The 18,515-nt window shown below is 42.1% G+C and overlaps 1 protein-coding gene across 19 annotated transcripts in view; it reads left to right on the forward strand.

Annotated features, from left to right (window-relative positions):
* dock7 (dedicator of cytokinesis 7) overlaps positions 1 to 18,515 on the forward strand; it is a 251,625-nt gene that overhangs the window by 137,947 nt on the left and 95,163 nt on the right. For all 19 annotated transcript variants that reach the window (XM_060919936.1, XM_060919938.1, XM_060919940.1 and 16 more), the window contains exons 16-22: positions 6,458 to 6,528; positions 7,747 to 7,885; positions 7,972 to 8,073; positions 11,854 to 11,940; positions 12,029 to 12,260; positions 12,394 to 12,558; positions 18,031 to 18,200. In XM_060919936.1, the coding sequence (XP_060775919.1) occupies positions 6,458 to 6,528; positions 7,747 to 7,885; positions 7,972 to 8,073; positions 11,854 to 11,940; positions 12,029 to 12,260; positions 12,394 to 12,558; positions 18,031 to 18,200 (966 nt within the window). The remainder of the gene's footprint in view (positions 1 to 6,457; positions 6,529 to 7,746; positions 7,886 to 7,971; positions 8,074 to 11,853; positions 11,941 to 12,028; positions 12,261 to 12,393; positions 12,559 to 18,030; positions 18,201 to 18,515) is intronic.

The following is an 18,515-nucleotide window of genomic DNA, read 5'->3' on the forward strand; positions in this document are numbered from 1 at the left end:
GAGATCGAGCATATTTTATAACAAACATGCTGCTAGTCTCGCCAAGCATTAGGTTTAATAAAATATATCGTGTCCAAAGCCAACATATACATTTTAACACTGCACAGAGCTTTCACACTAAAGCCCAGCGCACACCTTCCTGATTTCATCAGGGCTTCGTGTGTCGGGCAATCGGTTACGAGTATATGGGCCCGATTTGATCGGTTCAGAATTCCCCGCACACATTTGCGAGACATCGTACACGTTCAGCCCGAATAGATGGTCACGTGTTCAAGATATCACGAATATTAGAATCAAAAAGGGATAATAATCCCAACTAGACAAATCAATAATAAGAATTGATTTCTAATTTGTTCAGTCGTTCTTAAAATTCAACTTGTTCCGGGATTCCGGACAAGTGATTTCTGTACCACTGACAGTGCTGTAATACTTTACCAGGCATTTTCAAAGCTGACATGATTACAGCCATAGCCTCGTTCCTCTTTTCCCGTTTGTTGTAATCAGGTGAACTAATGTCATAAAGACAGGTGGACGCTTCCTGGTCTGCAGTCCACGTGCGATCAATCCTGGCACTCCAGTTGGCTGTTTAAAATTATCGTAACCGATGACATCGTCGTAACAACGCACACACTACAGATTGCGTTGCGTACGAGGAGATCACATCTGAAAATATCAAGACCAGTTTGATCTGAACCGAGAACCGATGAAATCGGCTACGAGGTGCCCCCGCACCCATTTAAGATTCGCAAGCGATTTAATTGGCCCGACAAAATCGTAAGTGAATCGGGAAGGTGTGTGGTGGGCTTAACCTGATGTAAAATGTTCTCTACACACAGGGGAGTGTTTAATCATCTAGTCTTCCCATTTAACTGCAGCTTGCCATTTTTCAGGGTTCTCTGGGAAGCAGTGAAAAGTTAAACCAGGCTTATCTCCACATCTGTTATTACATCCAAAAGCACGACAGGTCTCTGGCATTGTTCTTTTAGATGGAACTTCTACAAGTTTACCTGAAGATGCACTGAATTTGGCTTACAGTCATTTCATACACTTGTGCAGGTTGCTGTCAAGCACAAAGCTTGTTTACGACCGCATAAACAAATCTGCAGTTATGATGACGTCACGTGAAAGTCCTCTATAGATAATGGACAGCTAGATGTACTTCTTTTTGATGTTGTGAAACGTCCATGAGACAGTGAGTGGTTAGTTCCTGTGAAAATAGCCATAAACAGTCATTCCTTTGTTTGATGTTAAAGTTCATATCACGGGTAAATTCAGGAGCAAGATTAGTGTAATTCTCCTATTTTATATTGAACTTTGGTCAAATATCTGTAACGTTTTGCATTTTGTGCAATTTTTTTACCTTGCGCAATGCCAGAAAAATTCAGTTGAAATCGAGCCATTTGAGGCGAATTGGTCCGCCTCTGAAAAACCTTGGCATTTGGATTTCCCGGCAAACATGGATTTTCGTGACGTCGCGTGCAGGACGCCTCCCTCTGAATCCTACGTCAGTGCTGGTTTGTTTTATGAGAAAACGACCTGGTGGTTTTCTGCAAATTTCTTCAACGTTATCATATAATTATTAAAATGGTTAACAGATGTATCGTAGGAGGGTGTAGCAACATTACATTCTTCATCCAAAGGTGAAGTAACATTGCGCTCAGGTGACAATTCCATATTTCAGTGCAAAATCGCTAGCTGTTAAGGCCAATTTATGCTGACAACGCAGTCCTCGCAGATGGCGTCTGCGTAGCCCCCCCCCCCTTCGCAGACGCTCTGCGCGCACCTCCCAAAAATTGTGACCACCGCAGAAGCCTCACAGACAGCCTCGCAGATAAGAGGGCTCTGATTGGTCCACTCTACATCCGCTGTACACGCATTTCCGCTTCCCTACTTTCCCAGTTTGGTTTGTTTTCACGACCGCCATTTTTAAAAACACGAGCGAAGATAGAGCAGCACGAAGAGCGGTTGATCGAGGAAGTGAGGAAGTACGGACATCTATACCACTCCAGTTCTAGTCATTATAAGTAACCGGAGGATAAACACTCCACTAACCACACCCACCAACTACTCCTAGCGATTTCGCGACTTTGCACCCCCTTGTGTTGTGGCGGTGAATAACATCGCGCACGCCTATTACTCCCCGCTCAACGATAAATTACAACTGTCTGCGAAAAGCTATCTGCGAAAGCCTTGTCACAAGAGCATGCAGAGGCCCTTAAACTTGGTCTACACAGGCTGTGCACTGAAACCGTGCAAAGCTCGCGCAGCCTGCTGGCGCTTCTGTAGGTGACGTCACAAATCTGGCTCCAGACTCCCTTGGAATTTTTCCAGACGCGTTTTATTTTTTTTTTTCTGCTGTAGACAGATGGCCTTGTGCAAAATTACCCTTCTGGGTGAGTGTGTAAAGGGACATACTTTCATATTTAAAAAAAAAAAAAAACCCGAATTTGTTCCAGGATATGCACTTTAACGAGACAAAATAAAATGCAGTTTGTTACTGAGAGAACTGCAAAAATTCCCTTTCAGTAAACCTTCTCATGTTGGAAAATTGGAAAGAACAGCCTCACCGATGTTTTCTGCTAAGAGTAATATTTGTGTCACACCCATTTCTCTGCTTTTCATAACACACAGGATGTTCCAACAGCACACAAAACACTCATTGTGTATTTATTCTTCTGCTCCCAAGGTCAGCTCCTTTCTTGGTAGCGCTGTGAACTCGTGTATCTGTTTCTGTGCACGTCATTTATCTGCTGCTATGTCTTAACCAGTCATAAGAAGGACGTGTGTTTTTCTTTCTCTCCCCACACCCTTGTGTGTGAATATCTACTCGTGTTTGTCTTTCAGTAAACTGAGAAACAGCTCTGAACATGGCCTCTGTTTTCAGTGACGTCACGAGCAGGGCTTTGTGGGAAACTAATCACTGAGCAGCAGATGCATGGGGATTATTAATTCAGTCTCTATTCTCAAAACTTTGATGCACACAATGACAGAACCTAATATTTTCTTTCTTGAGTAGCTCCATCTTTGTGTTCTGTAGAAACGTATTGCTGCCACGCCAGAAAAAGAGAAACTGTACAGTATTATACGATATTTTGACATAATTATGACATACAAACCTCTCACATTATAAGAAGAAACTTCTCTTATAATGGTATACCATTTATCTTGTAACATGATGTCATTTATATTGATTAATTTATTTGATTTAAGTTCTACTTCAAGCTTGGTTTGAGACTTGGTGAGATTCTGCTCTAATTGAACTCAGTGGTTCGTGTATTGTTATAGCAAACTGGTTATAAAATGAAGTTTGTATGTTTTACTAGAGTGGCAGCTACAGTTATCGACACCTTAACTATATTTTGGCTGTTGCAAAAGTAGAAAAGACTTTCAGTACGTAAATTGTGCATGAATAATTACTCGAACTTCCACTGGAAAAGAAAAAAAATTGATTCCGGATTACTTAGCGTATCAGATCACGTGACACTTCCATAATTATCGACATCCAGTTGATTTATTTATAAAAAAAAAAAATAATCGGTATGTGGTATTAAGTTAACAAAACATAGTTTTTATTTAAAATTTGTTTTACAGAGACTTATATTTAGTACAAAATATATTTTATATAAATATATGGATGTCGGTGTTTACATAAATGAGGAAGTAATTCTAATGTTTGCAAACAAATGAACTGATAATGTTTAACCTGCGTCAGAAAATCTTTTTGTTCCACTTTCTAAGTATTTTCCTAGATCACATTTTGTTAATGGGGCGGCACTGTGGTGTAGTGGTTAGCGCTGTCGCCTCACAGCAAGAAGGTCCGGGTTCGAGCCCCGTGGCCGGCGAGGGCCTTTCTGTGTGGAGTTTGCATGTTCTCCCAGTGTCTGCGTGGGTTTCCTCCGGGTGCTCCGGTTTCCCCCACAGTCCAAAGACATGCAGGTTAGGTTAACTGGTGACTCTAAATTGACCGTAGGTGTGAATGTGAGTGTGAATGGTTGTCTGTGTCTATGTGTCAGCCCTGTGATGACCTGGCGACTTGTCCAGGGTGTACCCCGCCTTTCGCCCGTAGTCAGCTGGGATAGGCTCCAGCTTGCCTGCGACCCTGTAGAACAGGATAAAGCGGCTACAGATAATGAGATGAGACATTTTGTTAAAGGTGGGGTATGAGATTTTTTTCAGGAGTATTTTTTTTACCATATTGCTTGAAAAGCTCCTCACACCCATGTTGCAAGCAGTACAATAGAAGGTTTGACCCAAAAACGAAATATTTTTCCAATCATTTTGAGGTGGTACCTCGATATGATTGGATGGCGTTTTTCCTTCATTTTACACTGTAGACTGGAGTCTACAGTGTAAAATGAAGGAAAAACGCCATCCAATCATATCGAGGTACCACCTCAAAATGATTGGATACTGACACGTCAATCAGACTGAAGCCCGCGAGCAGCCCGGCCCTTCTGTGTGTGTGTGTGTGAGGGAGCGAGCAGAGTGTCACACAGAGCGCAGGATTTTCTCAGTGCGCTCCCTCCAAACAATGGGGAATTACATGAAAACGGAACGAGATATTCACAAAATTCTTTCACAGTGAGTGCCACAAGGCTCTCCTGAACACACTGATGTAATTCTTTTGTCGGTAGTGTAAAAAATGAGGTCACTAGAGCGAGTTAAAAACGAGTGACTTTTCTGCCAAGTTTATAATGGCAGTCTATGTGGCTGCGCGGCTGCCCTCTCCTCACTTTCAGGCTTCTCATTCAAAAACTGCAAGTCCTATCGTGTAGGTAGACACATTGTGTGAATCAGGACAAGTGTGGCTACTACTTTTGAGAAAATTATGTGTGTGGAGTGAAAATTGGGGCTGAAAACACAGTTTAAATGAGAAAGTTTGAACTATTTTTCCAAGCTCTCTACACTCTGCTCCACTGGTGTGTAACGCAATAGACACCCATTATAAAGGCTGATTTTCTCAGGCTTTATAAGGGGGAGGAGGGGTGGAGACGCGGGGGGTGGGAGCATGGCGAGGGCGGGCGTGTTTCTTTTCAAAATATGGCTTGCGGGAACCGTTATTCCAAAATCTCATACCCCACCTTTAATCATTCGTCGTTGTTTTGTATTAATTTCTAGTTTTGTAATTTAGCAATAAATGTTAACAGGCAATTCACACTGTAACCACATGAACATCCAGGTCAAAGATCGATTGATTTTTTTTTTTTTCTTTTAGATTTTAAATTTATATCTAAAAATATAAAATGTCTACAGATATTGTAATATGTGGTAAAGATTTACAAGAAGCTGCAAAAAAAAAAAAGTGTATATATAATATATATTTTCTGAATGGAATAGAAAAATCTGAATATTTCAAGCATGTAATTTGTTATACGCTAGCAATTTAATTCTGGTCCAATTGTATTTCTTGCAATAGGATTCCAAATACTCTATAAACATTCCATTCTGTTATGCATCAGAAAAAACATTATTATAAATCACAGCCCTTTTTTTTTTTTTTTTTTTAAGTACTTCATTGACTTCAACAATGTTACCCAAAGATCAATCCATAACAGTTGTAAATATCACTTAATCCCACAGGGTGTCGATAATGGTGGACACCGGTGAAAGTGATCACTATTATCGACACCTCACGTGACTTCTCAAACGTGCGTTTAGATACAAAATGGCGACTGTCAAATGAAAGAGTAAGAAGCAAAGTAGGTTTCGACAAGGAGATAATGAAATATATGGGTGAATTTGATCAGTAGAAACATGTCCGTGATCTTTCCACCATGCTTACCTGCGATGATGACGTCCGGGTTTTCCTCATTGCTGATCGTGCTAAAAAAAAATAATCTCCGGTAAAGAGCTGTGTCATCATATGACAAGATCAAATGGCAAGGGGGGGAGGGTCTTCCAGTTGAATAATTAACCAATAGGAACTGTTGTAACTGTAAAATTGTTTTTGTTGGTAAATCTGAAAAGGTGTCTAATTATGGACTGTCGATAATTGTAGCCGCCACTGTAATATAAAAATACCTTGTTAAAACGTGAAAAAGGTCATCACGATAAACGTTTCACTCCATAATGTGATCCTGATCAATTTTTCTTTTTGTGGCATGGCAGCAATACGCTGCCGTAGTATTCCATCGTTAATTTAACTTTCGATTATGTGGCACGTCTACCATACTCTTCCTGTGAACGAGTTGTTGCCATAGAAACGATAAAGCGTGCATTAATACAACACAAGCCTGTGCTTTGTCTTGTGGCTGGAACTACTGTCTGAGCCGTTCTTATAGATTGTTAATCACCGATAAGAATTCGACAATGGTGCATTATAACTGTAACACACAGCACCATTAAGCAATGAATGAAATAAATAAATGCACTTAACATGTGAAATTAAGGAACCTTCGTTTTAGTACACCTTGTTCAGGAAAATCAATCCATACTTGGTGTTTTATTCCCCGTTTAGGTGATCTTTGGTAAATCCAGCTGTGGAGAGTTTTCCAAAGAGGCATACACTGCAGTGGTCTATCACAACCGGTGAGTTGCACAGCAGTACAGCTTTTGTTGCTTGTAAAGAGTTTATTTAATGAGTGTTCTCGTGACCCTGTTATTCTTCATTCGCAAAACCTGATCACAGATGATGTCACTAGGTTTTAAGCTTTATCAGCTGATGGGTAAAGTCAGGACGCTATTGGAAGTTGTGAAAGCGTAAATATCGTAAAATGTCACCCCACCACACACTTTGAACTGCAGTTCCTCTGAGGGCCCGTTTACACGAGGACGCTGTCGGGTAAAAACGACTAAATATTTTATCGGAAATGCCTTTCGTCTACACGGGGACGGCGTTTCCGAGGCTGAAAAACGGAAAAAATTGAAAACGCCTTCCAGAATGGATAAGTTAAAAACAGCCCCCGTTGCATATCCGTCTAAACTACCCAATACGCGAAACTCTGCTCGGATCTGCTCACGTCGGGTACGCGTTTACGTCATACATATGTCATATACTGTACATGCCAGCCCGGGAAGTAAGAAAGTAAGTAAAAAAGTAAGAGCATGTCTGATTACATCGATCCAACGGACCTTCAAGCTGCTCTGGCAGCTTTAATAAACGTCCAGGAGTCCTTCGAACATCTATACCGAATCTGCACATATACCGTTAATGAACAGAGGCGGGTATAGTATGCTCTTACTTTTTTACTTACTTACCATAGCCAGAGTAGTCAAAGTTTTCGCGACGCAGATGTGCAGATCAGACAAGACGGAAGACGTTGCGCATGCGTGCAGACATAGCGGAGGTCTTTCACAGCACCACCTAGCCGCCTGGCATGCACATCCAATTGAATTCCACACATTTATGCGTCACCGTATAGACGCAGATTTCCTCCTTGAAAACGGTCGTGTAGACGCGGAAAAAAGTGAGAACGAAAACGGACTTTTGCGTTTTTGTTTCAGACCGTCCCCGTGTAAAGTGGGCCTGAAACAGTTCAAGACATCGATTGACTTTTTTTTTTTCCATACTTGTACGTTACTTTTGTATTGTATTATACAAAAATTGTAGAAGAACGTGGCTGTTTTGATAGTTAAATATTTCCAAGGTGCATTTTTTGAATCCAGATTGACTTACAAATGAGCAATATAAATTTTAAAGAGCTTTTTTTTTTTTTTTTAATAAAATGGAAATACAGGAAATGGAGAGTGCAGATTTAGGCTTTTGTTTAATTCACCCTTGTTGGTTCGGCTCGTGTACTCTTCCAGCTCTCCAGATTTCCACGATGAGGTCAAAATTAAGCTGCCAGCCTCCCTGAACGACCACCATCACATCCTCTTCACCTTCTACCACGTCAGCTGCCAACAGAAGCAAAACACTCCTCTGGAAACACCAGTTGGATACACGGTACACACATCTACACACAACTGCATGTGTGAAGCAAATTTGTTCAGTTGATTGTTAAACGTGTTCTGCCTCGTTTTCTCTTCCAGTGGATCCCTATGCTGCAGAATGGACGTCTTAGAACGGGCCACTTCTGTCTGCCGGTGTCTCTGGAAAAACCGCCGCAGTCTTATTCTGTTCTCTCTCCTGATGTAAGACTCGTTCGAGGGCTTAAATACAGCATGAAGAACTGCTCATTCTTTAACCAGCTGCATAATTCTGTTAAAGACTACGTTCAGACTGCACCCTGAAACGACCCATATCCGATTTTTTTTGCCCATATGCGACCTGTATCCGATTTGTTATTGACAATCTGAACGACACAGATCCGATTTTTTCACATGCGACCCAGGCTGCTTGGATATGTGGTCCTAAATCTGATGCATATCCGATATTTTCACATGCGACTGCAGTCTGACCGGACAGGTCGCATTCATGCGACCTACACGTCATCAACAAGAGACAAACGTCACTATTCTGCGTTGGCTAATCCCGCCTCTTTGGTGGAAAACAACAACATTTGTACAGTTTTCAGAATTTAAATAGACTTTTATAGAATTGATCAAGCTAATGGTGGATTTGGTAGGGACCTGGATGTTGATCTGTTAGCCTGATTAAATAAAACAGTTTCTAGAACTGATTTATAACTTAAACCATCCTGTACCACATCGCCAGGTCTCGCCTCATCTCCATAGCAAACTGCACTGGTGTTTCTGCACCTTGAGCCAGCGCTGAGAGAAGTTGCAGAATTCAGCTGGCGATAAACAATCTAAATAAATATTTATAAAAATGGAGAAAAAGTTTATTAATATGACGAAATAAATATGTGCAAATTATTAAGCCTGAATGAAGAGTTTGGTAATACAGCGGCCGTATCCCAAATGACTGCCTACTGAAGCTCGAGTGCACTATATAGAGTTTAAAAATCCATTACTTCCTAGTAACATGTAGTGCACTTATATAGAAATTAGAGAGACATTTAGGAGTCGACCCTCGTTACCAGGCTACACGTTTTCATTTCAGTTCAGAAACAAAAACACACACGAGACCTCACACTAACACTAACCAGATAATTAAACAAACAAACAAAAAAAGAAAATCATTAAACTTGAAGAGTGCGCTTTTTTTTTTACGTATTAGGTAGATGTGCTTATTACGTGTCAATTTGCGCATGCGGGACACTTTTGGGTCGTTTTCCGTTCATATTGGAGATCGCATACAAGTCTCATATAATTGGTAATGTGAACAGCCTAACAAAAAAATGGGATTTCACAACAAATCGGATATGGGTCGTTTCAGGTTGCAGTCTGAACATAGTGAAAGTGTTTCTCTGTGGTTTATTGATAATTGAGAATAATACCTACTTATTAACTGAGAGGTCTTTACGGGAAAATATCAGACCAAGGTGTTGACAGTATGGACCGAGCCGTAGACTCAAAAAGATCTTGGTCTGATATTTTCCCATAAAGACCGAGCAAGCGAGGTTGATAAGGAGTTTATAATATTGCTTTTTTGTTTCTAAGATTAAACTAGACGATCATTATGATGCCTCGGTCACAACCGGCCGTACGTGCTCCTACAGCCGGTCTACGTGCAAGAAACGCACGGAGGGTGCGCGTGTGACGTGCTGATTTTCGAGCCGTAGACTGGCCGCAGACCGGCCGCAGAGGTTCTTTGTCATGCCAAACAAACTCTACGGGCGCTTACATTTTTTTCAGGTTGCAAGACAAACTTACGGCCAACGTGCGTCTTTCTCCACGAACAAAAAAACGCAGCGATTTGGGAAACACCAAAAATCGCACGGCCAAAAAATCGTACGTCCGGTTGTGACCTAGGCTTAACGAGGCGTTTTCTGCTTTCAGTCACGTCATATTTGTAACGTAGTTGAGTCACGCGTGCAGAATAAACAGCTAGTGGTTTCAAAACTGAATTTCTGCTCGCGGTTTCTGAATGCGCTTCGTTGCTCATTTGTTGAATAACTCAGTGGCTCTTGTTTGTCTTTTGTGTTTTGGACAGTTTTGATTTCTAGTTAATCTTTTTTTTTTAAGTCGTTTTGTTCTTGTTCGTTTTTTGCAACATTGAAAGTTGCACCTTGGAAAGAAAGTCCATCGTTGCCTACGGGCATTATGGGAAAATACTGCCCGCCAAGGAACCAATCAAAGTGCACAATATTACCAGAAGTAGCTCATGCCATTTAATATTATTCTATCCACATTCACTGGATATGAGCAATCGCGTGATCTGATTGGCTACTCTACTACTAGGATATTAGCTCATACACCGTGAGTAGAGAAAAACAAAATGGCGGCGTGTTGCTGAACCAACCGAGGATTAAATAAAAACTCGACTCAAAAGTCAAAGTCCTTCCCACGCCATGTGGCGCATAGGGCGGTGCCGATCTCCGTTTCCGTAGCCCTCAGCCTCTCGCCTATTACATAGCTAGGGTTACAGTGGGGGGCTGGTCCTCTGGTAACTGCGAGAGTTTGACTCCCCACTCACATCTTTATTGTAGCGTGCCTTGCCAGACGGCAGTAGGTACCATTTTTATGATGGTCTTTGGTATGACCCGACCATGAGCAGAACTCACACTCTCCCACTCGAGAGGCGGACACGCTAACCACTAGGCCAACTCGCGGTTACCTACTCAAAAATAAGCCCCCCCCCCCCAAAAAAAAAAAAGCACAACAAAATATGGAATAAAAGTATTCGATGGTAAGAACATACATCCTTTTTTTTTTTTTTTCAAGAATTATTGCATTTTTCACAAATTGCTACTGTCATTTCGCCGGCTTGTTTACCTTTTAAAGGAATATGCCACCCCCAAGTGAAATTGAGTCAGTCCCTGCAGTCCCTAAAGTTGGATGAGTGAGCGAAAGCGTTTTGTAGCCGACCCAGCCATTGCCCTGATCTGGAAACGGCCCGGTTAGCTTTAGCTTAGCGTAGTCGCTGTAATCCGGCGTGTCCAGCTAGCATGTCGTTGCAAAAGTGAATCAAATAACTCAAGATTTTTTATAATTTCTCATGACCTGTACATTCACATCGAGTACACATATCAATGCAAATTAACACGAAGGGATTTACTAGACCAATTTATATCTGGAACTATTTTCGGCCACAGCACAGGCCAAGCGCCGCTGCAGGCGCAAAGACACCACGCAGCACCTGAAAACCCTGGTTTCCCTGGTAACACTGGTGTATTGATGGAAGTTGTGGTGCTGCGTGGTGTCTTTGCGCCTGCAGCGGTGCTTTGCCTGTGCTGTGGCCGAAAATAGTTCCAGATATAAATTGGTCTAGTAAATCCCTTCGTGTTAATTTGCATTGATATGTGTACTCGATGTGAATGTACAGGTCATGAGAAATTATAAAAAATCTTGAGTTATTTGATTCACTTTTGCAACGACATGCTAGCTGGACACGCCGGATTACAGCGACTACGCTAAGCTAAAGCTAACCGGGATGTTTCCAGATCAGGGCAATGGCTGGGTCGGCTACAAAACGCTTTGGCTCACTCATCCAACTCTAGGGACTGCAGGGACTGACTCAATTTCACCTGGGGGTGGCGTATTCCTTTGAGCGGAAGTGATTTTGTTGGACGTTTTGTGTCCAGTTTTTATTTATTGAATTTGCAAAATATAAAAATGCTGTTTCTCAAATCTATACAATGGCTATAATAAAGCCATTATTCCATTCAATCTCGTCGTACATGGCTTATAGCCAACTCAACGCTATGCTCATCGGCTATCGGCTCATGTACGACTCGATTTCGTGGAATAACTGTTAAATGTATAATTAGTCTAAAAGATATCAGTGGCGTGGTGGTACATCTTGTGTAATGTTTTCTGGAAAACTAAATTAAACAAGCAGATGCAGTTTATAACTAGAACGCTCTCTGTGCTTTTCATACTTTTTCCTTTTGATGCATGTTTTTTTAGGTTCCTCTACCTGGTATGAAATGGGTCGATAACCACAGAGGAGTGTTTAACGTTGAGGTCGTAGCCGTGTCCACCATCCACACACAGGTACTCTTAGTTCTTACGTTTTGGATTCTCGAGGTTGTATATATGACTGACTGAGAAAAGAGCTGCCCTGAATCGTCTCCACCCCCAGGACCAGTATCTGGATAAGTTCTTTGCACTGGTGCACGCTCTGGATGAGCACATGTTCCCAGTGAGGATCGGAGATATGCGGATCATGGAGAACAGCCTGGAAGCGGAGTTGAAGGGCAGCATAGCAGCTCTGAGCTCCTCTCAGCTGGAACCAGTGGTGCGCTTCCTCCACCTGCTGTTCGACAAGTTGGTGCTGCTGGTGGTGCGGCCGCCGGTCATCGCTGGACAGATCGGTAACAACTCGCTCGGTCTCACTCGCTGATCTGAGACAGTACTGTGTCGCTAATCTTCAAATCGAAATCAGTTGGTACCACGAGACACCGAAACCTCTGATTTTTCTCTTCTTCCATATCCTTCTGATTGCAGTAAATCTTGGCCAGGCTTCTTTTGAGGCGATGGCGTCCATCGTAAACCGTCTGCATAAATATTTGGACACCAGCCAGGACATGCACGGCCGTAACAGCCTCCTCTCTTCCTACATTCACTACGTCTTCCGTCTGCCCAACATGGACCCTAACTCTCCTTCCCCAGGCAAGCCTTCTCTTCTGCTATCTTATTTATATGAGCAGGCATACAGTGCTGAGCGTAAATGAGTACGCCCCCTTTGAAAAGTAACATTTTAAACAATATCTCAATGAACACAAGCAATTTCCAAAATGTTGACGAGACAAAGTTTAATATAACATCTGTTTAACTTATAACGGGAAAGTAAGGTTAATAATATAAACTTAGATTACACATTTTTCAGTTTTACTCAAATTAGGGTGGTGCAAAAATGAGTACACCCCACAACAAAAACTACTACATCTAGTGCTTTGTATGGCCTCCATGATTTTTAATGACAGCACCAAGTCTTCTAGGCATGGAATGAACAAGTTGGCGACATTTTGCAACATCAGTCTTTTTCCATTCTTCAACAATGACCTCTTTTAGTGACTGGATGGAGAGTGATGATGATAATAATAATAATAAGTTCAATTTATGTAGCGCCTTTCACAAACCCAAGGACGCTTTACAAAAGAATTGCCACCAAAAAAAAAAACTAGAAAGAATAGTGTGAGGTAAAGAGAAAAGTTTTCAAGTTGGCTTTGAAGGAAGAGAGAGTGGAACAGTCACGAAGCGATTGTGGTAACGAGTTCCAAAGTTTAGGAGCAGCAACACTAAATGATCTGCCACCCATAGATGCCAGTTTAAAACGTGGGACAGTCGGAAGTCCACAGACAGAAGATCTGAGGGAGCGGGAGGGACAGTACAAATGAATTAACTCACAGAGATAGGAAGGAGCGAAACCATGAAGAGCTTTATAGGTTAAAAGCAGGATTTTGTATTTGATCCGAGAGATAACTGGCAACCAGTGCAGTTGCTGTAAAACAGGAGTGATGTGAGCAGTGCGCTTGGTGAGTGCGAGGACTCTAGCTGCTGAGTTTTGGATGTACTGCAGGCGATTGAGCAATGTGGCAGGGAGACCATAAAAGAGAGAATTGCAATAATCATCTCATCTCATCTCATTATCTCTAGCCGCTTTATCCTGTTCTACAGGGTCGCAGGCAAGCTGGAGCCTATCCCAGCTGACTACGGGCGAGAGGCGGGGTACACCCTGGACAAGTCGCCAGGTCATCACAGGGCTGACACATAGACACAGACAACCATTCACACTCACATTCACACCTACGGTCAATTTAGAGTCACCAGTTAACCTAACCTGCATGTCTTTGGACTGTGGGGGAAACCGGAGCACCCGGAGGAAACCCACGCGGACACGGGGAGAACATGCAAACTCCGCACAGAAAGGCCCTCGCCGGCCCCGGGGCTCGAACCCAGGACCTTCTTGCTGTGAGGCGACAGCGCTAACCACTACACCACCGTGCCACCCTGCAATAATCAAGACGAGGAAAAATAAATGCATTGACCAACATATTGGCATCAGTTTCCAAGAGAAAAGGGCGGAGACATGCAATATTGCGGAGGTGAAAGAAAGCATTCTTAGTAATTAGTTTAAGATGGGGTTCAAACGTAAGGGTGGAGTCAAAGATAACGCCAAGGTTTTTTATAACTTGGGAAGGATGAATAGACACACCATCAACATCAATAGTAAAACTGGAGAAATTCTGAACCTGTCTTTTGGTACCTACTAATAGAACCTCCGTTTTGCCAGCATTAAGTTTAAGGCAGTTCTTATGCAGCCATTGCTTAAGGTCAGTGATGCAAGTCCTTAGCAGCTGAACAGAGGCTATGGAAGGGGTGATAGTGATGTAGATTTGAATATCATCAGCATAACAATGAAAGTTAAGGCCATAGTTAAGAATAATCTGGCCTATAGGAGAAACATATAAAAAGAAGGGGACCAAGGACAGAACCCTGAGGCACACCCTGAGCAACAGTAGCAGTGGATGATTTATGAACACCAATAGAAATAAACTGTTGCCTGTTTGCTAGATATGACTGAAACCAGGATAAAGCTAAGCCAGTAATACCAAAAGAAGATAGTCTGGAAATGAGTCTCTCATGATGTACGGTGTCAAAGAGAACAAGGACATTGAGATGACCAGCATCGGTTGAGAGCAGGAGGTCATTAACAACTCTTGAGAGCAGATTCAGTGCTCTGCATATTGCGAAAGCCTGACTGAAAGGGTTCATAGAGATCATTATGAGCAAGGAAAGTATGAAGTTGAGAGGCTACAACTCTCTCCATTACTTTAGCTAAGAAAGGGAAACATGGTGGTGGCAGTGTCCTTATGCGGGGCTGCATGAGTGCTGCTGGTGTCGGGGAGCTGCATTTCATTGATGGCATCATGAATTCACAGGTGTATTGCTCTATACTGAAAGAGAAGATGCTACCATCACTCCATGCCCTTGGTCGTCGCGCACTTTTCCAACATGACTAAACACACATCTAAGGCCGCTGTTGGATTTCTGAAGAAGAACAGGGTGAAAGTGATTCAGTGGCCAAGTATGTCTCCTGATCTGAACCCAATCGAACACCTATGGGGAATTCTGAAGAGACAAGTTGAGCATCACTCTCCATCCAGCATCCAGTCACTAAAAGAGGTCATTGTTGAAGAATGGAAAAAGATTGATGTTGCAAAATGTCGCCAACTTGTTCATTCCATGCCTAGAAGACTTGGTGCTGTCATTAAAAATCATGGAGGCCATACAAAGCACTAGATGTAGTAGTTTTTGTTGTGGGGTGTACTCATTTTTGCACCACCCTAACTTGAGTAAAACTGAAAAAATGTGTAATCTAAGTTTGTTATTAACCTTACTTTCACGTTATAAGTTAAACAGATGTTGTATTACACTTTGTCTTGTCAACATTTTGGAAATTGTGTGTGTTAATTGAGATACGAGTTACTTTTCAAAGGGGGTGCACTCATTTACGCTGAGCACTGTGTACTTGTATGCTCTAACGATGCCATACTCCTCTTTTAACGCACACTTTGAGATGTATTACAGCAAAATTGACCGTACGAGGTTGATGACAGAAATAATCCCTCATAGTGATGGGAAAAACCTCAGGAAATGCAATACTAATGATCATTTGCGTTTTCCCTCTCTGGTATTTTCCATATTGCTTAAAGTGCTGGATAATCGTATATATATTTTAATTACGCTTCATATCGAAAATTTTGTGGACAGCTGACCATTACACCCGTATGTGCTTGTTGAACATCCCATTCTTCCTTCACTGTTTTATAATAACCTCCACGCTTCTGGGAAGGCTTTCCACTAGATTCCAGGGTGTGGCCGTGGGGATTTGTGATCATTCAGCCACAAGAGTCGGAGTTCCAGTTTATCCCAAACGTATTTAGTGCAGTTGAGAGCAGGACTGTGTGCAGCAGCTCGTGTTCTTTCACTGCAACTTTGGCAAACCATGTCTTTTTATAAACCTCAGTTTGTGCACAGGGGCATTGTTGTGTTCCTGTGAAGGTAAATCTTAATGCGACAGCCTTCAAAAACTAGACCATTTTGTGCCTCCATTTTTGTGGCAACAGTTTGAGGAAGACCCATAGCCTGGCAAGCCAGACTAAATGTGAATATTTAGTCTGGTCTCGATCGTAGACATTTCCGAAGGGGGTGGGTAGGGACAACCCGTTGTCTTTCAAGCTGTCTCTGTGCGTATAGGCCAACGCTCTGACCAATCAGCGCAACAGTGACTGTGACGTAGTCAGAGCGACAGAAAGCAGTGGGGGAGGCCTTGAAATAAATAATTTTTCAAAATGCGTATTAATTAATAAACAGGTTCTAGATATTAAGAAGTTTGGAGATGATGACCACAAGTTTGGAGTCTGTACCACATACTTGACCTCCCCCCCCACCCCCCCACCCCCAAGTGTTTTTCAAGGGTTTGCTTAAACTGTTTTTGAGTTTTTATTTAGTGGTGTTTGGTGAAATAATTACATTTTTTGTGGTAATGACAGGCCTAGTAAGAAGATTTTTAATAAAGCCAGATATCCACTGTTCATCTTTTTCACTTGTAAAATAAATTCCTCAAAAATTATAAGTGGTACATTTAAATACTGTTTGCTAGCTGTGGGTGTTAACTGATGGAGGGGGGAAAAAGAAGCTTGCGTAATTATTTTCAGACTTGGCTGAGATTAATATCGGAACATGTATGGAGAGCGCGTTATTTTTATAAATCAGAATTTATTTTTTTAAACATTTGCCCGGCTCTCTCACACAAGTTGAACATGTGCAGTTTTGTAGGAATGGCTGCTGTTGTTAAAGTGCATATTACGGGTAAATTCAGGAGCAAGATCAGTGTAATTCTCCTATTTTATATTAAACTTTGGTCAAATATCTGTTTGCATTTTGTGCAATTTTTTTTACCTTGCGCAATACCAGAAAAATTCAGTTGAAATCAAGCCATTTGAGGCGAATTGGTCCGCCTCTGAAAAAACTTGGCATTTGGGTTTCCCTTTCGTGACGTCGCGTGCGGGACGCCTCCCTCTGAATCCTACGTCAGCGCTGGTTCGTTTATGAGAAAACGACCTGGTGGTTTTCTGCAAATTTCTTCAACGTTATCGCGTAATTATTAAAATGGTTAACAGATGTATCGTAGGAGGGTGTAGCAACATTACATTCTTCATCCAAAGGTGAAGTAACATTGCGCTCAGGTGACAATTCCATATTTCAATGCAAAATCGCTAGCTGCTAAACTTGGTATACACAGGCTGTGCACTGAAACCGTGCAAGCTCACGCAGCCTGCTGGCGCTTCCGCAGGTGACGTCACGAATCTGGCTCCAGACTCCCTTGGGATTTTTCCAGACACGTTTTATTTTATTTTTTTCTGCTGTAGACAGATGGCCTTGTGCAAAATTACCCTTCTGGATGAGTGTGTAAAGGGACATACTTTCATAAAAAAAAAAAAAAGAAATTGGTCCAGGATATGCACTTTAAGATGACTCTCCCTGTGTCTGAAATCACTCGCTACTCACTATATAGTGGACTATATAGTGAGGTTGCCATGTTGTAGTGCTGTCCGAATGTGTAGGTGTAGTGAGAATTCTTACACCCTATATAGTGCACTCAAAGTATCCCACAGTGCATCACAAAAAGTAGTGTACAACCGATGGTCACTAACCAAAGCAATATATCCCATCATTAAAATCCTCAAATTTGATTTAATAAAAGGCAGCGGCAAAGAAGAAAGTATCCGGCCTTGATTTTAAAAGAACTGAAAGATGCAGCAGACACAAAGTGTTGATTAATGTGGGAAATGCACTCAGTATAATATGGATTTATCACAAAAGTACATGCACGTACTTATTACTTTGAAAATCCACCAGCTGCCTGATCTGGCACGTTTTAATTGTGCGACAGTAATGACGTAAATACCAGCGCGACGGAGTAGTGTCCGAAAGTGTTTTTTCATTTTATCAATGAGCTCACTATATACTCCTCTACATAGTAATTCCCTCGATAGGGAGTAGTGAACGAGTGAGTGATTTCGGACACGGTCTGAGATTTCTAATTCTCTTCTTCTCGTGTATTTATACCAACAGGTCCTGGAGGCCTGGGTGGCTCGGTGCATTACGCCACTATGGCTCGTTCTGCCATTAGACCAGCCAGCCTCAATCTCAACCGCTCCCGTAGCCTTAGCAACAGTAACCCTGACATCTCTGGCACTCCAACGTCTCCAGACGATGAAGTTCGTTCCATTATCGGCACCAAGGTAGGAGGGTTTGCATTTGAGGTTGACGTCTTGAGAGAGTCTCGTGTGTCTGGATGAGTAAGCTGATCAACTTAACCTCAACATATACATCCCAGTATTGAATGTGCTTTATAACGCGCAACTTTTATGTACATCCTACTCGGCTTGCTGCATTTTTATCAGGTCTCGAGCATCGACTTTTCAGCATCGTGTGATTTATATATCAAGGGAATCTAGATATTTCATTAGGCATCACAGTAGTGTTTTATGGCTGCTCGAGCTGAGTTTATGAACAAATATACTAGGACTGCTGAGGATGAATCACTGCATGCAGCG

This window comes from Neoarius graeffei, chromosome 4 (genome assembly GCF_027579695.1).
Source record: "Neoarius graeffei isolate fNeoGra1 chromosome 4, fNeoGra1.pri, whole genome shotgun sequence".
Lineage (NCBI taxonomy): Eukaryota > Metazoa > Chordata > Actinopteri > Siluriformes > Ariidae > Neoarius > Neoarius graeffei.